This window comes from Populus nigra, chromosome 2 (genome assembly GCF_951802175.1).
Source record: "Populus nigra chromosome 2, ddPopNigr1.1, whole genome shotgun sequence".
In the NCBI taxonomy this organism is placed as follows: Eukaryota; Viridiplantae; Streptophyta; class Magnoliopsida; order Malpighiales; family Salicaceae; genus Populus; species Populus nigra.
The window spans coordinates 43,205,853-43,229,199 of NC_084853.1; the positions used below are offsets into that span (position 1 = coordinate 43,205,853).

At 34.0% G+C, this 23,347-nt stretch overlaps 2 protein-coding genes across 3 annotated transcripts; one reads left to right on the forward strand and one right to left on the reverse strand.

Moving 5' to 3' along the window:
- Window positions 1-3,610: 3,610 nt before the first annotated feature.
- On the reverse strand, window positions 3,611-6,115 carry LOC133681622 (heavy metal-associated isoprenylated plant protein 39-like). Of its 2 annotated transcripts, none has more exons than XM_062104712.1 (3): window positions 5,761-6,115; window positions 5,187-5,262; window positions 3,611-4,245 (listed from the first exon to the last, which is right to left on the reverse strand). In XM_062104712.1, the coding sequence occupies exons 1-3, from the start codon at window positions 5,764-5,766 to the stop codon at window positions 3,779-3,781; spliced, it is 549 nt and encodes a 182-aa protein (XP_061960696.1). In that variant the 5' UTR covers window positions 5,767-6,115; the 3' UTR covers window positions 3,611-3,778. The 2 variants fall into 2 exon arrangements, with proteins under 2 accessions (XP_061960696.1, XP_061960697.1); XM_062104713.1 differs by lacking the exon at window positions 5,761-6,115 and adding an exon at window positions 5,533-5,722.
- Window positions 6,116-13,726: 7,611 nt separating this feature from the next.
- Window positions 13,727-22,319, forward strand: LOC133682298 (C-terminal binding protein AN-like). The gene is made up of 9 exons (XM_062105580.1): window positions 13,727-14,831; window positions 15,795-16,018; window positions 17,547-18,177; window positions 18,778-18,946; window positions 19,039-19,169; window positions 19,933-20,727; window positions 20,861-20,908; window positions 21,504-21,617; window positions 21,926-22,319. The coding sequence occupies exons 1-9, from the start codon at window positions 14,145-14,147 to the stop codon at window positions 21,998-22,000; spliced, it is 2,874 nt and encodes a 957-aa protein (XP_061961564.1). The 5' UTR covers window positions 13,727-14,144; the 3' UTR covers window positions 22,001-22,319.
- The last annotated feature ends 1,028 nt before the right edge of the window (window positions 22,320-23,347 follow it).

The window sequence follows — 23,347 nt, forward strand, 5'->3', positions numbered from 1 at the left end:
AATAATAAAAATAATAATAAAACGATAGTAGTAATGATGATGGTGATGGATGAAATAGCTGGTGTGATAATGATATTAGATTGTTTCGGTGAGACAGTGATAAGATGAAGATTACATTAATAATAAAATGTTGTTTTTTTTTATATTTATTTTGCAGTATTTGTTTTACATTGAAACAGGAAAATATTTTCCTGTAAGAGAGAACAAACCCTTAGACTAAGATTGTTTGTTATAAAGGATTAGAAGAAGTTGGTTGACTTATTATATTTAAAGACTGTAAAACAAAGCGTGCATTGATTTGCTATTGAATCAATCGTTTTAGTCTTAGCACGAGATTTTCAAGTGTTGTATTCAAAAAGCAACGTGCTGTAGAATATAAAAAACTGTGGCAACAGATTGTTGTGCGCCTCGTTTTGCTCGAAGGTTGTCGCTGTCCGAATCTTGACACTATGGCTGGCCTTTCGTCATTCGCGATTGCATGGGCGGTGGTGAGTGAGGAACAATGGAGTCCATAGTTTTCATGCGAGTAATAGGTTAGACAAGAGGGTGTAAATTTTCGGGAAAAAGTTTGTTTTATCCTCAACGTAATGGGATAGTTCAAATTCAACACTCTTTGCAAAAAGTTCTTAAGAGAATTGAGATATATAGCATGATTATTGAGTGGCTGCTTTTATGTTTTAAGAATATTTTTCAAATTTTTTTAATTTTTTAGCTTTAAATTAGTATATTTTTGATATTTTTATATTATTTCGATGCACTAATATAAAAAATAATTTTAAAAAAATAAAAATATATATTATTTTTAAGCAAAATCTTTTTAAAAAATAATTATTATCATACACTTAACAGTTAACTTTCATAGCAATTAATCTCATTTTTACTTTTCACATGTTATTTTAAGTTTTTCTTTTCTTTTTTAAGTTATGCCGTGTTAAAAAATTTAGAGCTAGTATGAAGAAAATGGAGATTTTTCTTGGACACTTTTTATCTTAATTATTAGACTTGGTCTAGTCTGGCTGGTTAATTTAATAGCTTGACAAACCAGGATTTGGTTGGAATAGAACTCATATTTTTAATCTAAATATCATTATTTTTTTAGAAAAAAAAAACTTAAAAAGTAAGTTCACTGGGATAATCTTCTTAACCTATAACATAGATTTTGGGTTGAATTAACCTTCAAATTAGGTATTATAATCATGATTAAGTCTTGAATGATAACATCATTATTATTATTATTATTATAATTTGATAACTCAATTTTTTTTTAAAATTTCATCCTTTAATATTAGTCGTTTATTGTGTTTTATATATTTTTTATTTTTTTATTAGATTATATGTTGATCTTATAAATTTAATTTTTTTTTCTCAATTTCAACTTTTAATATTAAATATGTTGGAAGTGGAATTTTGTAATTTTTTAATTTATTTTCTATAAATTTATTATAATCCAAGTTTAATATGTTGAGTTGGTTAACTAGTATTGTTTGTTTTGCCCACTTTTTCTAATTAATCTTTTTGATTTTTTTCAAAGTAGTATGATAATGTTACAATCCTGTTTAAATTCGTACAAGTAATATGATACATGTCGATTAATAAGACACGAAATATCGAGCATAAAAGCCTTCATTAATGATGCATGGAATAGAGAGAGCCTTCATTAATTTTAGGCTATTCCCTCTCACACCTTATCCAATCCCCTGTCCTCAGCTTTATGTGCGAGTGTATCAGTGTATGTATGTACGTACGTACGTATTGCAACTGGGATTCAAGGGTGACTGGACAATACACAAATACGTACGTACGTACGTACATTATACATACATATTTTATTATATCACTTCGTCAAAGGATAAAATAGAAAAATCGAGAAAATGTTGATGAGTGTTTGACACGTCATCAGATTCTGTAGGAGCTGAGCTGTCAGGAATAAAATTGATGGCGTTTGACTATCTTGACAGGGTAGATCAGCTCCAGGATGGCAGAGACAGTGATTTCAGGTTTGGTTCGGGACCCTTTGCTGACCTTTCAATATCTTGATCATTACTTTGTTTACTAGTATTTAAATGGTGCAAATGACGCTCGTTGTGAGAAACCAGCTACGCTTGCTAGAGGTCGATTCGAGCCCTAAATCTCATCGTTTAGTTTCCTGTTTTTCTATACTTGTTTTCTTTTCTTTTTTTCAATATCTTGATCATTTCTATTGTTTTTTTTAATTAAGATGAGTGTCTAGATAATATTATATATATCTCAATGAATTTTATGGATCATCAAATTAACAATCATGTAAAATTCCAGTGATCATTATATTAGCAATCACAGTACCCCGAATATGAAATCACAGGAAAAACAAACATTTTAATTTTAAATTTTTACTATTAAACCACCTACTAAATAATCAATTACTTGTGTTTTTAATTTTACCATTCTTGGTAATTTTTCTGGCTTCATTTTATACGATTTTTATTTTATTTCTTGCTTAATTCTTGTCGAATGACTTGCATTTTTATGTTGTTGAATAATCAAAATTTACTATTTTTAGTAATTTTCCTATCTTAGTTATTTCAACCCGGCTTGGAAGCTAGTTTGAAAATCGAGTGATTATTCAGACTTTCTCCTCTGTTCAGATGCTAAGCTAGACGATTATCTTTGAAAGAATTTTTTTTAATATATTAAAATAATATTTTTATTTATTTTTAATCTCGACCTAGAACAATAAAAAAAATATTAAAAATTTAATTTAAAATAAATTTTTTTAAAAAAATATACCACCGCGAAATAAACGCTGTCCAACATCCAAGATGTCTTCCAGTCCCTTTCTAGATTCCCTTTAAATCTCAACTTTTATAGCACACACGACGACGTCAGTATTACAGTATGAAATTTGAAAGTAGCAGTGATTAAACTTAAATCCAAGGGTGTTATGTCATGTCATTTGGAGATTCTAAGCCCCCATACGAGGAGATAATTTCAAAGAATAAAAGCATTTTAAGGTGAAAAGAAATAGTTAGCCAGAAATGTAACTAAACAGTGGCATGCTAATTGTCAAGAACAGAGTTGGATCCTTTGAACTCACCATGGCATCACGGCACCGACAAATTTAGCTGGACCACGGCACCTTCTTCTTTTTTTTTTTGGTTAACTCTCGGTGTTTGATTACCTTACACTACACACTACACTACACGTATTTTAATTAATTTTTTAAAATTTTAATAATTATATAATTCTCAATAATTCTGAGATTCGATTAATAATATCTAAGAAATAAATTTAAAATCTAATTAATTAACCTATATCCTTAAAATTATACCACGGCACTTTAGATGACATGAAAGAAAGCCGAAAGGGAGAGACAACAAGTTAAGATCAACGCGACCCACAGACTCACTTGTTCCTCGACGTATGACACATGCACAGAGAAAGACGGTGGGAGAGATGTAAGAAAAACAAAATCTAGCATGAGTTGTGACCCACCCGGAATTCTCATATATCTTCAAATCAATCACGATTGCTTTTTAGCTTTTCTTTAATCTTCGTGCTGCATGAAGATTTGTCAAGAACGTAACGAAATTAACATTATTGTACAGATTGTATAGAGAAAACAGCGTGCCAGTAGCGAAATTCCATTTATTCTTTCTACAAATTGCTTATGTCTGAATATAGATGAAAGAGGCGCATACATCACCACCTATATACAGGGATAACCACACGGTGATGAGATTAAAAACCATCATCTACCGGCCGGAAAAGCTGTCATATTTAATTTATAATAGCCCAAAACTTAACAAATTACACATGCATTTGGATTCTCTTCCATGCTTTGGACATAGTAATATGTCGTCATTTGAGGATTGTAAGCTCTGTAAGCCTTGACAAGCTCCATAACTGGGTCCGGCGGTGGTGCTGGCTCTTTCTTCTTCTCTTCCTCCTTCTTCTCCTCCTTCTTCTCTTCCCCCTTCTTCTCCTCCTTCTTCTCTTCCCCCTTCTTCTCCTCCTCTTTTTTGGGTTCTTCCTTCTTGGCTTCCTCTGGCTTCGCTTCTTCCTTCTTAGGTTCCTCCTTCTTAGCCTCCTCTTTCTTGGGTTCCTCCTTCTTAGCCTCCTCTTTCTTCTCAGGCTCTTTTGCTGGCCCTACTGTGATAATGTCTGCTGGCCAATATTTTCTCAGTTTGCTGACTGCATTTACAGGATCAACCGTTCCGATCACGGTTAATTTCTTTTCCTTCATGTCCATGGCCATGGAATCAATTCCTATAAAATTGCAAAATGAGATTAAAAAATCGCTTCACAGTTATTTTCTAAAATAACTGCTCGTCAATTTTCCACAACAACAATATTGTCCCGCGCGCTAACAGCTTGTAGCGCAAACATCTGCAGATTGATACACCCATCATTTGCAATTTCTGCCCACGAGAGGCTTACTCAGCCTGTCCACGTCTTAAAGAAAGAAATTGAATTTTTTTTGGAGGAATCATTCATTATACGCAACCCTGTCTCGCATCACATGAAAGTTCGAAATCCATTCGCGTGCCTTTACGTGATTAGGAGGTACACTGAATGGCCTACAGAAGCTGCCTACTGAATTTTCTCACAAAATCTGATCTTTCAGAGTATTGATAGTGCACTAGTAATTGTGCAGAGTACAAAACAAACACTAGCACGCTATTACATCAAGAATAACGCTAATCTTACAAAAAGTAATATTCTTCCCAAGATCATTTTCCGAAAGAATTCAATCATGGGATCTGCTCACTCGATACATGGTTGATTTTTCATGAAACAATTTCACGAAAATATTTGATAAAATCGGTATTTTCCCTCCTACACCAAATTTTTCATTGCTAGTTTGCGTGTCGTGGCTGATTTGGTTGGTATGGACATTCATATCACCTTACATCTAGATAGAAATAATTAAAGCAGAGAAAGAAGTACCAACCAAAAATTAAAAAACCTTTTTGTAAGAAATTAGAGAGAGCAATCATTACGGAAAGGGAGGGGGGGGGGGGGGGGGGGAAGTTACAGATGCAATTTTAAGCAATTTGCTTCCCTTCACCTACCCCACCCTTGTAACCAAACATTAGAGAGTGATTTTTCAACTAACTACCATCCTGTCTGAAATCTAAAAAACCCAAATTACACGTAAGAAAAAACAAACTTAAATGGAAATCCAAAAAATAAATTGAACTTGGTACCTGTAAGAGTAGAGACTGTCTTCATAGCCTTTTGCTTGGCTTTGTCATCGTGCAACTCCACTTTCAACACAAACTTCTGCAGGCATAAATCAAATAGATCTAACTCAGAGCTTCAATTCAACTACTTCCACATATTCATTAATCATTTTACATCAAACTCAATCAAAGTGATCAAAACCAATTTTATTTTAAAAAAAAATGGCTAAAACATCAAATTGTCTTCACTCCTATAGATACCGAAAATCAAAACGTTACAGATGCACGGCGCCAACATAGAATCAACAAACTTTTAATGATCAGTCGTCTGTAAAAAGACCAGAATTTGACTAATGTACAAAATCTGAACCTGAGCTTTTGGCACTCAAAAGACTCTGTTCTTAAAAAGAGCACTGAAAATACTAATTCTTCCTTTAAACCAGTCCCAGAAAGAGACCCCTGATACTCATGAACCCATAAACCAAAATGTCTTAAATTCCTTTTAGAAAGCATCCGACCTTCTAAAGAATGAAAACCGAATAAAGAATTATAAAGGGAATACATAAACAAATAAAGATTCCAAAAGAGAGAACCAAACCTTCATTTGATGCGAAGATCGAAACTAGAGATGGGAGAATGTGGAAAAAAATAGAGAGCAGAGAGAGAGTGAAGGAAAGAGGGATAAGAACAGATGAATGTTGAAAAGAAATAGAAGAGAAGAAGGAATCAAATCACTCTTTGTCAAGAGAGAGAGAGAGAGAGGTCAGAAATATGATTATGGACAACCAAAAAAAAAACGAAAGAAAACAAGAAATGCAGAGTAGGAGAGAGGAAGAAAAATAAAGTAGAGAGTGAGAGAGAGAGAGAGTAAGTTGAGTGCATGAATGTTGAAGAACAGAAGAAGTGCTGAAATCTATATGATTCATCAGTCCCAAGCCTCGAGCTCTAGTCTCTGACCTCGAACTAACAGGAAGAAGTAAAAGAGCCATCGTTTTCCATGTATGTCTACGCGAATGAGAGAGGAGTAAGAGCCACGCTTGACCACATGTTGAAATGAACTACGTTTTGGAATACTCGTACGGTCCATGGAAGAAAAAAAAAATTATCGGGTTTTCTCATAACTCTGTCAAGTGTCAATAGTGCATAAACAGTTTTTTCATTTAAAAATAACCTCATTTAAATAAAGAAAAATTCAGGTTTAATCCTGGTTTGTCATGAGTAAACAAAATTGTCAGGTAGAGAATTTTACCGGGAAAAAAGAAAAAAAAGGCTGAAAGAGAGTCTCTGGGTGATTAACTCTATATTTTTTAAAACATTTTTCTTTACTTTATTTTTTTAATATTAATTTTAAATCTTTGTTTTACCTCAAAATTCATTTTAATTTAGAAAATAAATAATTGAGTATTATTTTTTAGTTTGTTAGATTTTATTTAGCGATGCACCTAAATAAAATGGTGGTATTAGAATCCTAAAAAGTTTATTAAATATAATCTTGTTACACCAAATGATGAGTAGTGAAATTTTAAGAACAAATAATTTATCATTGATAGAAACAAAGTGAGATTAATTTTAAAATGTTTGAATAAGTATCATTTTAGTTTTGTTTTATCTTTATATATTAATATGCATGCTAGTTTTTCTTTTCTTATGATTATAAGTAGTCATGTACTTATTTGCTGGATGTCTACAAACTAGATATATTTTTCTCGCTTGTATAATTTTATCTGCTAATTTTACACAATAATAAATTCATCATTAGGATTCAACTATGTTGTTTTTTAATTATCTTTATTGTGTGTATTATGTTATATTTGTTAAAGAATATATAAGTACCTCATATAATAGCTTGATATTTAGAGTTGAGATGGTTATTTAATTATCATGATATCATGGTCTTGTTAAAAAAATAATTACGAGTTTGAATTTCACTGTTTTTATTCTCTTTTATAAAATTAAACACGGGACGATATAAATTTATGCAAATTTCAAGTTCATGATGAAGCTTTTCTTAAAATATTGTGTCATAAAATAAAATATATTACATCTCGAGATCTAATAATTTAAATTTTTAATTTTTAAATAACAATGATTATTCATCAATGTTAAATATAAATACAGGATATGAATATAATTAAGTTCACATGTAAAAAAGGGAAACTCCTTTTCCCCTCGGAGTTTTTTATAAATTTTTTTAATGAGTTGTTGTCAGTGAAATAAAACAAATCACGACAGTAAATTTTTTTTTTTCATAATGATCCCCAAGTCTAATATTTTTATTATAAAACTTTATGTTTTTTACTGTTTTTGTCCACTTTTTCTAATGTATTTTCTTTGGTTCATGTCTGTTTAATTATTTTTTTCTTGTGTTATTTTGCCATTTCATGAATATTTGTATCGCAATAAAAAAATTAAACAAATCAATAATAAATCAATCTTCATATTTCCTGTCCACGGAAAAAGTATCAAATGATAAGTTAAAGTAACATAGCTATCAATGGATTGCAAAAAAGAGTGTCGGTTGTTCATCCACCTGTTAAGTAGTTTTTCATAATCTGGATTTGAATTATAAATCTTTGATCTCTAATTAAGATTTTTACTGCATGTTTTTTAACCAGGGGCTCTTAATGTGCTTGTAAACCTTTTTCATTCTCTATATTAAAATAATCCTCTTGTATTTTAGTTGATTTCAGGTGTTATTTATTTTCATTTCAATGAATTTAAATTCATTTTCTTTAATTAGAACAATATATATGAATAGAATTAAATCTAGCATGTGTAAAAATCATCTGCTTGTAACACCTTGTCTAATTTGACATAGCTAAAAAGGATCAATCTCGATTTATTAATAGTTGGAAATGCAATTCTAAACTAGTGAGGGGGAGGAGGAGGAGGAGGACTCAACTTGGTATATTTTTCATGGAAAATATTTTTCATGTTGCGTAAAATATTTGAAAAGGTGGTAAATGGTAAGATATATATTTATATTTAAATAACTTATAAACTTAATTTATTTATTAAAAAAATATTTTTAATTTATGAAACTACTAAAATATACTTGGTCGATCCTTAATACAAGAAGAAACACGAGCAACAAAAGAAACGACGCCTCGTTTTGTTGTTTACATAGTTAAATCCCCAACCATTTTTTATTTTCAATTTGGAGCATCACTACTCCTAGCAATTAATTAGAAAAACAAACGGTTTATTTAGCCATGCAGGTGGTGGCGCGTCAATAACAACCAGTGTAATTGAGGTTATCTGAGTCAAACAAGAGCCGTCATTTTTGGCTTCAGAGGAAAGTGCGGGCCCCACTAGTCAATCATGGAATTCTCATTGGCGAGTTTTGACAGTCACCGGCGGCGTTACGTTTTTCAAGCTGTAAGATTTAGAAAGCAGCCATTCTGGATTGCTGAGCACAGGCTTGTAGGCTGTAGCGTTGCCTCAACGCCAGCCGGAACTATTTGTGACCACATCCAATCGGGTAAAAAGAAGGAAAAAAAAACAGCCTAGAGGGTGCTCCTGGTTTCCGTGCCTCGAAATCAAGCCTGTCAGTTTTTGTTAAGATATGGTGATCATTTCGAATTGAAACATTTCAATTATAATTATAAAATTTACAATATGCTTCGTGATGCGATTCCGACAAGGTACTTTCAGACTCGGGTATGGTGGGAGAAACACAAAGTAGTGGCCTTAAAATATGTTTTGCTGGAACAACAAATTAGTTTCCAGATTTTGAACATTCGATGCAAGAACCATGTAACGGATGGTGAAACTACTCGGTGTAGAATATGATATTCGAAGCATTTAATTTGAAAAAGCTGCTATATTTTTCAAGTGTTTGAAATATAAAATTATGCTATGGTATGCTATTAATCATGGATTGTGATACATTGCGGGCTTGGATTTTTATTTTTATTAAAAAAATATTATGGTGTTATGTATGTATTTCAAAATAGGAAGAAAAAATCACAAATTTTATTGCAAACTTAACCGAGTTAAATAAATTGATTTTATTTTAATTAAACAATAATAAATTGATCAAATTAATAAAAAGTGATCACAATAACTTGTGAAAGAAATATTTTTTCAAAAAGAGATAAACAATGCAGCTCGATTCTTATTTTATTGAATACAAATGACAAAATTGGGTAAAAAAAATCTAAAAAAATCAGTCCGAGTCAATCTAAGTTAACATGACAAACTTGTAATCTCGTTAATCAAGATCAAGCTAACCCGGATTATCTTGCGTCTAATGTTATGAGATTGATACGACATGGTAAAAAGTAAAATGATGAAAATCACAAAGATTTTTTTTTTTAAAAAAAAAACAATGTCGGCTCGCATTAATTTTTTAAACCTATCCAAGTCATTGAGTTAGAAGTATTCTATTTGGAAGAAACACAATTCTCAATTAATTAAATGTTGAATGATGAAATTAAAAAAATAGCAATAAAAGAATGATAATAAAAATTAAAATATAAAATAAAATTTTATCTTTGATTGAGGGGTGAAAATAAAAAGAAAAAGAAAAAAGAAAAAAAAAGGATCAAGATCGAAGTAAGAAATATACAAACAAATTTTTTATTTAAGAGTGAAATTGAAAATAAAATAAAATTCAATAAAAATTAAAAAAAATCAAAAGAATGAAGATCAAATTAAAAAAACAATATATAACAAATTAGGATTAAAAAATAAAATTAAAAACAAATAAAACATGGACAAAAAAGCCAAGAAAAAAAATTATGAAATAAAAAAATAAAAAAAATAAAAATTGAAGTTGAAAAATCAACATCAAAGGATCAAGCTATATTTTTTTTTTTAAAAAAAAAAGAAAATAAAAATTTATTGTTGATAAATCATCTTCCACCACCACCACCCATTAAAAAAAATAATGGGGCAATGTTTCCATTAAAATAATAAATAGGCATTTTCGGCCTCTTAAAATACTGCCCGGGGCCCGGGCTTCTCGAAGTGTTTGGCGCTCGGGCAAACACGCCTGCCATCCATGTTGTTTTTCATTTTCCTGCTCTCACGGTGACCACTGAATTGATACGTGAATCTTTGCATAACCGAGAAGTAAAGGGTATTCTTGCCGGCCTTTTCTCCACTATCACATATATTCACATCAGAGCTGCTGTGAGGGCCCCTGTTTGACTATTGCCTGTGGCCTCAAAATTTTCTTAGCCACCAATAATAGCCCTGGCCCAACTCAATTCACAAGCCTGGGCTTTCAGTATATTCCCGATTCTCAGAATCGAGGTGTGGGCCCATTTTATAAAAGACCTCGAAGCCCAGACCCATTCACAGCGTGAACTTTTTCACGCCGCTTAACTTACCGTTAACCTAAGTACCAAAATAGGGGGGATAGCTACAAATCAACCCCCGACCTTCTAATCTTTGCTAAATATAGCTCAAAGATGGAACGCCCTAGCCGATGGGTCCCCCACCATATTATCCAACAGGTCTCATCGGGGAAGCACGTGCTTGAATTTAAAACTAGATGCTGTGCCTGCGTAATATGGAGATTAAAATCTTCCTATGATTAAATTTTACTATAGAATTAAATTTTAATCAGTTTAATATTAAAAAAATAAAATTAAAAAAAATAATTTTTTAAAAAAATATTACAAAAAAAAATAAAAAAAACTGAAAAAAACATGTAGGAAAAATACTATAGCAATTCACAGTAATTTACAAAAAAAATTACAGTATTTTTCTCACATATTATAACTATAATTTTTAACTAGTTTCATATTAAAAAAAAATTCAAAAAAATTAATTTTGGAGGGAATTATCAAAAAACAAAACAACAAAAAACCATGCGGAAAAAAACACTGTAAGCAATTAACAATGTTTTAAAGAAAAAAATTACAAAACTAAATTCTCAATCAGTTTGATATTAAAAAAATAAAATCAACAAATATAATTATAAAAAATTTAAAAATAAAATAGAAAAACCATGTGGAAAAACATAGTAGCAATTTACAGTATTTTAAAGGAAAAAAAATACAAAGTGAAATTTTTAACCAGCTCAATATTAAAAAAGTAAAATCGAGAAAGATATTTTTTAAAAAAAAAACAAAAAAGGAGGGAAATTGGAAAAAAAGAAAAGTTGTTTTGGAAAAAAAAAGAAAAAAAGGGAAATTTAGGGGAAAAAGATGAATAAAAAAACAAAAAAGTTTTTTTTTAAAATGAATGTACTGTGAATTACTATTGTAATTCACAATATATTAGGTGTGGGTGAACAGTGAATTCCTCACACCCTTTAGCTTATTACTTAATTATAATTTATAATCAGCTTAATATTAAAAAAATAAAATTGACAAAGATAATTTTAGAAACAAAAAACTACATGGAAAAAAATATTATAGTAATCCACAATAATTTGCGAGGAAAGCTACAATGCTTCCCTCACATATTATAACTGTAATTTTTAGCCAACTCAATATTAAAAAAATAAAATTGAAAAAGATAATTTAAGAGAAAATCATAAAAAAAACCATGTAGAGAAAAACTGTAGCAATCAACAATATTTTAAAGAAAAACATTACAAGAGTAAATTATCAATCAACTTAATATTGAAAAAATAAAATCGACAAATATAATTTTTAAAAATAAAAGAATAAAATAGGAAAATCATGTAGAAAAACATCATAGCAATCCACAATAATTTTAAAGGAAAAAAATTACAAGGTAAAATTTTTAACTAGCTCAATATTAAAAAGCTAAAATTGACAAAGATAATTTTGGAAAAAAAAGGGAAAAAATAATTTTTTTTAAAAAAAAGAGTGAAAAAAAATAAAAATAAAAAAAGCATCATGAATTAATGTTGTAATCCATAATGATTTTGGCGTGGGGGAATAGTGATTCCCCCACGCCATTTAGATATTATTAATAGCCATTCTCTCGTTATTACATTTTCTTTTTCTCCTTTATGTTTTAGTGTTTTAAAAATGCTTTCAAAAAAATTTAATTTCTATTTATTTTTTTACTTTAAATTAATATTTTTTTAGTATTTTCAAATCATTTTGATATGCTGATATCAAAAATAATTTTTAAAAGATAAAAAAAATTATTTTAATGTGTTTTCAAGTAAAAATCACTTTAAAAAACAAGCACAATCATACTCCAAACATGCTCGACTATTCCCACCACAACCTAAGTTTATTTTATTATCTTGCAATCCTTTAGTGCGAAACTGCAAAACTAACAAAAACTCATTTCTCATCATTCATTCTTCATCGGTTTTATTTTAAATCAAGAATGGTTATTTCACATCAATTTTAAAAATTGAATTCGTGCTATGCAGTAACAATTGTTTTTTAATTATTACCATTGAAAAAAATCCAAGAAACCCAAAATCCATCCTGCTCAATGACATGTTGCATGCTTGCAAATGACTGATTGCATACCATTACTTTGATAAATATGATGTAGGCAAAACCTGGATCAACAATTGGCTTTTTTTTTTAATTTAACATAGGTGTCCGGCCCAGCTTACGCACATTTCAATTAATTCCATGAATTCTAAAGTTAATGACAATATAAGCTTTCAGTGGCCATCATATGAACAACTATAGGGCTCGAATTTGAAATCACAGAGAAAATAAATCTCTTAATTCCAATTTTTTATTCCGAGATGACTATATGGGTGTCTGTTATTTTTGTAGCACTTGTTAGGACAACCTGTCATTTGAGTGATACAGTAAAACCTGTTTTTATTTTTTTTGATGTAATTGTTTTTTCAACAAATTGAAAATTCAAATCAATAGATAGCTAGGTAGCTCAGGTCCACATTTTTTTTATAGTATTTCTACGCGGAACAAGTATTCTCGGGTTTCTTCAAAACAAAAAGGCCATCAATAAAAACATATATATTGAAGGAGTAGTTGTTTTAGACAGAGGAGGGAGAGAATAAAAAAAATAGTGGTTTTAGTTAAACGAGGAACAAAAACAAAAGGTGTCAAGCATAGGTGTTGCTCCATGCATCTTCAGAGGCAATCAAAGATTTTTTTCATGTTGCTCTCAATTTTATGCATGCCTTTTTTTTTATTAGTTTCTAATTTATATTAAAATTTAAATTTAAATTTTTTTATTTTTTTAATATAAAATAAAAAATTCATTCTTATATATACTTTAAGAATGTTGTGTTTTTCTAATGTAAAATATTTTTTTTAATTTAAATATTTCAATTTAAAAAAATATAATAATTTTTTAATTTGTGATGAAAATATTTTGAAATTTATTGTTTACAACAAATATAATTAAATAAATTGTTTCTTAACTTTTTAATACGTGATATTAAAATTTTAAATATTATTTATTTAAGTTAATGTAAATTAATCTGTGTAATCTAGGACGGCGAGTCCATCCCAGGCCGAGTTTAATATATATATATATATATATATATGATAATAACTCCTGATGCATAATAAACGATGGGAATGTTGAAACTTTGAGCCATATTTAATAAAGTTTTGAAGGTTGGAGATGCGAAGTGCATCATTGGCTGGGGGCAAATCCGCAGTTTTCACGTAATAATAATGATATAATAATAATAGCAAGAACCTTACCGTCAACCTCCAGCAAGAACAACTGAAGACGACACGTGTTAATCACAGCTCACGGTTTCCTCGTCCTCCTCCTCCCTATTTCCTGTCCGAAGTTTTTGACCAGGTCCACTGCGTCCTTTACATCCGCAACAACTCTTGACACTCAGAAAATCACTTTCAAAAACCCTAATCACGTATAAAAATTCAAAACCCTTTTTTCCTCTCCAATGCAAAAAATAGAAACTAAAAAATCTCCTCCATTCTATACCCTCTCCAACAAACATTGCTCCTAATCTCCTAACACCGCCAAAATTATAGAAAACCTCCTCCTATGATTCCCAGGATTTGATAAAATATCAAAATCCAAACCCAAGAATCCCTAATTTCAGCTTATTTTGATTCCAATTTGAAGGAACTATACTAGGGTTCAATGGATCAAAACCACATCGAATCAAATTCCTACAAATATCTAATAACAAACAAATCATCTTCATGGCTCGAAATCCGATTATTCTACGTAAGAGTAACTCCTTGCGTTATCGAAAGCGTACCCGACCACCTGACCATCCACCATCTCCGTCGTTCAATCAGCACTCCACTCGAAATCAACGGCTCTAAAATCCCCTCCTCAGATTCCGCCTCCTTAACCCTCCGTCGCGACCGCCTCAACAAGGAATCATCGGAGGTCACGTATGTTAGCACGGACAGCGTGCGCGTCACCCGCGGTGTTGAATTTGAAGTATTAGATAACAAGGACATGGTTTTGTGTGGGTCGTTGGAGAGGATCGAAACGACATCGTGGGGGAATAATGGGGGAGTAGGGGGGTTGGAGAATGATGCGAAGACAGGGTGGAGTTTAGAATGCTGTGTGGCGGCTGGTGTTTTTGAAGGGAACTCGGTGTTTAAATTGGGGGTTTCGGCGCCGGTGATCGAGGTCTATATTGCTGGTTGCTGTGGAGGTGTGCCGGTGATTTTGACGAAGACCATTTTGGTTGGTCCCATGAAGAAACCGTCCAGGTATGCGATGCTCGATGCGATTCCAGAGGATGAGGAGTTGGATAATAGGAAGCAAAACGGTGTTATTAGTAATGGCTTGGTTAGACAACGCAAAGTTCAGGTAAATTAATCCTGTTGTCATTAATGCATCTCTCTTTGTTTGGATTTTTAATCAGAAATAGAATGATGGGAAATTTAATAGTTTTGTTTCAGAGAAGTTAATCGAGGAAATGCAAGTCTTTTGTTGTGTATTGGTTGTTATGTTGTAGGGAAGTGCGGTTGTGAATGTTGTAGGCTTTTTGTTTGATTGCCTTATCGTTGCTTAAGTTGGATTGAAGTTACGTGAGTTGAGTTAATTCTGATTATGATTTAATTTAAGTTTTGTATAATGCAGGTAATGTGGATTTGTTGATTGTGTTGTTTTAAGTTGTAGTTCTGCAATGTGTCTGAGCACTGGAGCATTAGGTTTGCTGGTCCTTGTTCTAAACTATGTCCAGTGAATGTAATTGTATGACGATTTTTTTCCCCTGAATCTATCTACGGTACCCACATTTTTTATTTCATGAGAAGTAGGTGCAACCTCTTGAACCACTTGTTTATTTGGCGAGAGAGAGGAAGGCAGCTTCTATGTAACATGAGTGTCTCTCTTGAAATTATTACTACCTGTACAAGTCTATCAATTGATTACATTGTGGTGCAGCTTGGAGTTGGTCACAAATGATTTGTTGGATAATGTGCTCCTGTCTTCTTGAAAGAAATCATGCAAATACGTGTTCCTCAAAGGAAGCAATTACGGTCTTCTAGATATTCAACTGTAGATCAGCTTTAAGAAGCTTAACAAACTCTTGCACTGGACAAATTGGAAAATTTTCTGATATATTGTGGACATCTTTTTTTCATGTGTTAATCAATGTGAATCCATGATGTGCATAGCTAAACATGAGCATGATTCAATATATATTGAGTGATTTTCTGATTATGTGTTTTAGAAAGGTTGTTGACACCTCATTTGACTGGAATAGCATCCCTTCGTCAGCAGTTTGTGCTATTTCAATTGTCTCATCAACATTGGGCCCTTGTGCAGATTACTGAAGCTGAAGATGATGATGGCTATGAATCAGATGAGAAAATTGGAAGCCAGTACTACTCAGAAGACATGTATTATGGTGAGGATGGACAACTCTCATGGTTTAATGCTGGTGTGAGAGTTGGTGTTGGAATTGGCCTTGGGATGTGTATTGGTGCTGGCATTGGTGTTGGACTGCTCATGCGTTCATATCAAGCAACTACGAGGAATTTTAGGAGGAGGTTTTTATGAACCGGATATTTTCTGTCTAATAGCTTGTTACTGTGGATGAACAAAAACAGCTGGAAATATTTCAGAATGTAGAAGTACATATGTAATATTGCTCAATATACGAAGTCGAAGGAGATGGGGAACATATAAGGCAGGCTTGATCTGTTAAGTGTGAGTTTCGGTAAATGATACGGAACTTGTACAGTATTTTTGTTTGGTAGTTGTAAGATCTATATATCTTGACAAGGAGACCAGCTTAAAGTTCGTCATCTCATTCCTCTAGTTGCTTATAAGATCATGACTTGTGGTGGTCCAAATGGAAGTCGGATATAATGCAAATTTGCTTAACTATTTGGACTAGCAGAGGTTGGGAGTAGACTCTGGAGGGAATGACAGCCTCGATCCTCCGAAGAACCTGAAAGAGATATGCAGGCCTGCATGGGTTTTTGGTGGTGCCAGTGTGCCTCTATAAAAATGCATATAGTTTTCTGGGTCCTGTAGTGTATTTGTGTAGCTCTCTCTCTAATGTAAGTGTAACAGGTTTATTTTCTCTTGTTTCAAACTCAAACTACTGCGTCTCATTTTTGCATTTAATTAATTTGTTTCAAGCTGTTTGTTGCATTTCTGAAATAATGGGGAAGTGTTTTGACGACATATCATATCGGAGTGCTGTTATTTCTGTGATCTGATTTTTGCTATCTTTGGAGGAACGTAGAAGCATTGAACCAGGTATTTATTTCCATTTATCCCCAGGCTAAACCCATATGAAATGCTAGTTTTTCTTTTTATGCACTCGAGTATTCTCCCCTCAAGTGCACTTTCTTTTTATGTGAAAGGCCTTCGAAACCTGCTCTCACCAGTGGTGAAATGACAACCGACAGGGCGGGGAAGGTAAATTCTTCTGACAGTGGTTTTTCAAATTTTCACTTCCTCCTCTTGTAAGAAAGAAAGACTGCTAGTGGTTTAAAGAAAGCCGCCCAAACAGGGTAATAGCAATACTTCACCGTCTCTAATTAGCGACCTATGTTGTTGGTAGCGACTGGCAAAACCCTGTTCATGGTTACAGTTTTTTTTCTTCCTTCCACGTGGGTATCCTTCCTGAGAATAAATCTCTAATGGGTAATGATGGTCCTAAAAAAACACTAAGCCTAATTATGAAAACATAAACACTTTACTTATTTTCATTAATAATAATAATAAAAATGAAGCAAGGGGCTCGAAGTCATCGAAGATTCGAAGCATTACTGCAGCTTTTCAAAACCCAAAGGACGAGGGGTCAGAAATAGTCCTGCTGCTCTAGACAAGCAAGGGTAGGGTAGGGGTAGGGACTTTTCACCATCTCCCTCCCATCCAAACCATAGGAAGCAAAAACAAACCAACAGAAAAAACGACACTCCATCAGCCTCTTTCTCTCACATTTCAGTTCACAAATAAGTAAATAAAAAAGAAGCTCGTTTCCCTCCTCCTCCATTGTACCCACCCAAGAAATGGCCAAATTCCTCACGTTAAACCCTAACTAGTGCAAAAATTGTAAGTGAGCGCCACGACTACCAGATCTTTAGCGACAATGTCACACCGCCGTAACACTAACACTCCTCCTCCTCCACAACAGCAGCAGCAGCAACAACAACAACAACGTCTCCCTCTTGTTGTCACTCTCAACTGCATCGAAGATTGTGCCATCGAACAAGACTCCTTATCCGGCGTCGCTTTAATCGAACACGTCCCTCTCGGCCGCCTCTCCGATGGCAAGATCGAATCTGCCGCTGCCGTCCTCCTCCATTCACTCGCTTACCTCCCACGCGCCGCCCAACGCCGTCTCCGTCCTTACCAGCTCATCCTATGCCTGGGGTCGGCTGACCGAGCTGTCGACTCCGCTCTCGCTGCCGATTTAGGTCTCCGGCTTGTCCACGTGGATACTTCTCGAGCCGAGGAGATCGCTGATACGGTTATGGCTTTGTTTCTAGGCTTGCTGCGCCGGACGCATTTGTTGTCAAGACATGCCTTATCAGCTTCCGGTTGGCTTGGCTCGGTGCAGCCGCTTTGTAGAGGAATGAGGAGGTGTAGAGGTTTGGTATTGGGCATTGTTGGTAGATCTGCATCAGCTAGATCTTTGGCTACTAGAAGCTTAGCTTTTAAAATGAGCGTGCTGTATTTTGATGTACACGAGGTACTTATTCACGCACTTTAGAATTTTCAGTTATTCAAGTTGCTTAGATAAGTGTTGATTTTGATGCCAAACAATGTCGTTTTTAGAATGTTTTTTGTTGCTTGTGAATTAAATAGGAGAAAATTGTTAGATTTTTTTAATAGGATTGGCTGATGGGTTAGTAGAGCCATTCGAAGTTAAAAGAATTTTTTTGTTTTGTGGATGCAGTTGATTTATGGGCAGATCAGAAATGATCTTCATTGTGATGTTTTATGGGGTTTATGTGGAGATAATACATTTCATGTCTGTAAATATTTCCAAATTAGTTGGTTATAAGGCACAAGTTGTTTTCTTATCTTTGTAATGAAAGAAAATAAAATCTTGGTTTAGCATACCCTGTTATATTTGATAAGCTTGGCGTTTGGAAGATGCAATTTGGGTATGATTGAGAAACATTCTTTTAGAAGTTGATTAGTTGTGGGATTTGATGTTTTTTGAATTGTTGCTACTCTCTAATTTAATGCGTTGACTTGTTGTGCACTCTTTTGCTTTTATTTTCCGGTGCCCAAGTTATTTGCATTTGCTCTCCATTCACGTTTTTGCCTAAATTAAATAATGCAGGGGCCAGGAAAATTAACCAGGTCCTCTATTACATTTCCTTTAGCTGCTCGAAGAATGGATACTCTTAATGATTTACTGGCTGCGAGTGATCTTATTTCACTTCACTGTGCTTTAACTAATGAAACTGTTCAGATTATCAATGAAGAGTGCTTGCAACATATAAAGCCAGGCATTTTACTCTCCTTACTCATTTTGAGAAGTTTGCAATAATTTACTTCCTGTTGATATTTATGTGGAAGGAACCTCTTTGCTTTCTTATAGGGGCATTTCTTGTGAATGCGGGCAGCAGTCAGCTGCTGGATGATTGTGCTTTGAAGCAACTTCTGATTGATGGGACCTTGGCCGGTTGTGCCCTGGATGGTGCTGAAGGGCCACAGTGGATGGAAGCATGGGTATGTATGATTTATGAATTGGATTATGATGTTATTTTTAGGATATATATAAAAAGTTTAAATGGAGTATGTTATTCTTGGAATCTATAACATTTCATGGCCAATTTGAAATATCAGTTAATTAATAAAAAATTTAATAACATACTCTCCCCCTTCTAAATAACTTAGCAAGTTGGGTTGGGTAGGTTGATGGACACCCCTAGTTGTCTCTGTTTAGTATCATTTCAGTGGTAACTAAAATGCCCGAGCGCTATAAAACATGCTCCTTCCAGTTTAATTCAAAAAAGTTGTGGGCCTGTATGATTTGTATTGCCTGTTGCCCTATTTAATCACACTTTTCCCCTGTTAGTCAATTTATATATTTTTTTATACCAGTAGCCTACAATGTTCAACTGCAATCAAATGCGTCTTGATTCGTTTTGGCCTAAATCAACCATTGCTTTTCTGAATATACATGTTCCTCAGGAAAAAACTCTATCCTCGTCAAACTTTCCATTACTAGACTATGGATTGGGACAAAATCAAATTCTTTTTTTTTTTTTAGTTTTAGAGGGTAAAGGCCCTTATTGTTACACTTCCTGCTTAGATGTAGTATGGTGAGCGGTAAGGGTTGAGGTCTCAAAGCACTGAGCATGGTCTTTGATTTTTGGTAATGTTTGGAAAATGTGTGCTGTAGACTACGATTTTATGTGAATGTTGTATGATATTTATCTCAGAATATAGCACCTCTGACTGAGTGATCCATCCCAAACTTTTGCTTCAGGTAAAAGAGATGCCCAATGTATTGATACTTCCACGCAGTGCAGATTACAGTGAAGAAGTGTGGATGGAGATAAGGGACAAAGCTATCTCTATTCTGCAGTCATTCTTCTTTGATGGGATCGTACCAAAGAATGCTGTTTCTGATGAGGAAGGGGAAGAAAGTGAAATAGGGGATGAAAGTGAACAATTTCACAGGCAAGACAAAGAAAGTTCTCTGCAGGATTCTGTTGGTGAGCAATTGACCGATGATATTCAGCTAACTCCAGAAACCTCTCGCAAAAAAGTCAGTGGTCAATCAATAGAATCTACCAGCCAAGCTCAGGGTTCTGGCATGTCTCAAAATACAACCACAAGATCTGATGAAAGACGCAGCCGATCAGGCAAGAAGGCAAAAAAAAGACATGGCCGTCAAAAACCTCGACAGAAATCAGACAATCCTTCTCAATTAGAGAAAGAAAGTACTTCACATCAAGAAGATGATACTGCTATGAGTGGCAGTGATCAAGTCTCCAGTTCTCGGTTTGCTTCCCCTGAAGACTCAAGGAGTAGGAAAACACCAATAGAATTAATGCAAGAATCAAGTTCAGGCCAGCTTTCAAGATCAGGCAAGAAGCTCAGTGGAAAGTCTGATGAGCTGCTCAAAGATGGGCACATTATAGCTTTATATGCAAGAGATCGCCCTGCACTCCATGTTTCCAGGCAAAGAGCTAAAGGAGGTGGTTGGTTCCTGGATGCTCTGTCAAATGTAACAAAAAGAGATCCTGCAGCTCAGTTCCTTGTTGTTTTCAGAAACAAGGTTTGTTTGGCAGGAATCATTCATGCCTTTACCACATTTTCCAACCAATTCATCATATTACGGTTGCTAGCATAATTGGATAGGTTTACTGTTGAGTTCGCTAATGTGTTTTTGTGGATGCATTTTTTTGCAGGACACAATTGGGTTGCGCTCTTTTGCTGCTGGTGGAAAGTTATTGCAGGTACTTTATATCCTGTAAGATTAAGTAGTTGGAGAGTGCTGTTGTACTGGTATGATAAAGAAGTCACTGTTGATGGGCACTAATTTCTGCTCAAGTTCTCATGGTGTACTAGTGTGATATGGTCGTACAACTAGCACCGTTCCTTTTCTTTTGCTGATAGGGCCTTCTTTACACACTTTGAGTTCTTGGAACATGTTTACAACTGGGGCATACTTAATCTTCGTATCTGTTTGTGGAGCATAGACATCTTTATGTTTTTATGTATTGCTGCTTTACAGTGCATTGGTTTAGGGAAGTAGACATTTGCTGTGTGAAATCAGACTTTGGATTGATTATTTTGAGGGTTGCATGTTTTCAAAGAAGATAGAAGCTTATAATTGTTTAATCAGGCGCTCCTTTTGTTCTCAATCATGCTCTTCATTTGGAAAGCAAAATGAAAATTGTGCTTAGAGAATCTGCATCTATGATCTATGTCCTGTCATTCATTTTCCAGCATGATTGAATGGTAAATGCCTAACTTGCTAAAATTCAGGTATCTTGATGTAATTATTTGGTTGCTTGGGATTAAGGTCGAGTTCTATTTTGAAAATCGCAGATTAACAGGAGAATGGAATTTGTTTTCACGAGTCACAGTTTTGATGTTTGGGAGAGTTGGATGTTGGAAGGTTCTTTGGATGAATGCAGGCTGGTTAACTGTAGAAATCCTTTGGTACATTTCTCTCCTCTTTGTATTATGCTGCATGATAATTTTCCTCCAACTGTGTTAAACTCACTTGGGCTCTAATAAACAGAGATCTGTAATGGTTAGTTATAGTCCCTCTAGCTAAAAAATAATGGTGCTTAGATGGTTACTAAGATTAATTTTTCAGTAGGGCATCAACACACATGAAGCAGTGCATGGGATTTTGATAAATCGATCATTCTTAACCAGCTACCTGCCTTGCACAGAGGAAATCCATTTCCTATTTACCTGTCCTCTCTCCTTTGAATTGCCTTAATTTGTGCAAAAAATTGCAGGCTATTTTGGATGCACGCATCGAGATTCTGGCCGCCATAGGGGAAGATGATGGTGTTACTCGTTGGCTAGATTAGATTGTGATAGCAAGATTTGAGAAACGTAAACTTTTTTTTTGGCCCATCTCATAATTCTTCTCAGCTACTCATTTTGTTTTCTCCTTAAGTTTGTTGTTTCCTCGAAACAATTTGTAAAGAGCATTCTTTTCTGTTTCCTATTTTTTTACCCTTCTGGTTATGTAAGTTATCAGTTATATATGCATCCATTACCCGTGGGATGTATGGCCCTCTTGCAGAAATGAATGTACTTCATAATTTATGAGAACTGTCCATTGTTTCGTCAAATGGATCGTTGTTTCTACCTCAATGAATTAATGAAATTCCATTGCAGTGTCCATTTTGTTGTTGTCGAAGCTAGTAGATAGTTGTCAACCAATGCTTTATCATCATCTACACCTTTTATTGTAGCTGCGCTAGCGTCTGGGCTTGTGAAGTAATTGCTGATCAATAACAGAACTTCTAAATTCGCTAAGGTGGGCGTGCTTTGAATCACTGAATAAGTTCACAAGGCATTTCATCCTTCAATGATTCCAAAAATCCTTGACGGGAGAGAAGTCAGAATTTTTAAACAAGATCATAGTACAGGTGGATGAGCAAGGTTTTCTGCTTCACTTTCTTTGATAATGCTGTCTTAATAATTAAATGCGCTCGTGTATTAAGCTAATGTCTATTTGCAGTAAGCGCACAAAATTTTCTTTCAGGGTCGGTATACATAAAAACAGAGATGCTAATGGTTTTTTTTGCCTGTTAGTATCAAGCTTGGTGGCCTTGGGCGGTGAGGCTGCGCTAATTCTTCCCTAATGATCTGCAAGATTTCAGTTTTGGAATGATAAAGCCGTAAAGGTAACGCTAGATCCAGCAGGTCCTTAATCTAATAAAGCAAGAATGTTCCATTGCTGTGTTTGCAAAGGAAAGCTCACATGGTTTTTTGGAGCCCACAACTTGGCTTGAGAGAGGGGGAAAATATGGGGGACAGGAAAGCTTTTGCAATCGCCATTCGTATATACATACATAATGCTTCAACACCTCCAATCAATATCAGCTGATCTCGCACCGACCATTTACATGATCAAAATAATTGCTTAAAATTTCCTACTCGTGTTTCGGATCTCTAGTCTTAATCAATACTGCTTGATGTCGACCAAAGTATATCAGCTAATAATATTCGATCTTCATCCGAAGCTGGAGAGGAGGTGGGGACAAATCTTAAGTTCGAATTCTACCTTCGTTTTGTGTTCTGAAAGGGTCATTCTAGTTGTCACTCTTTATTTTCTATCGGAGGCCTGTGTTCAATTATACAAAACAGCTCACAAATATTCTCAGGTTTCCGAACGAAGCATCCATACTGCAACTACAATATTTACG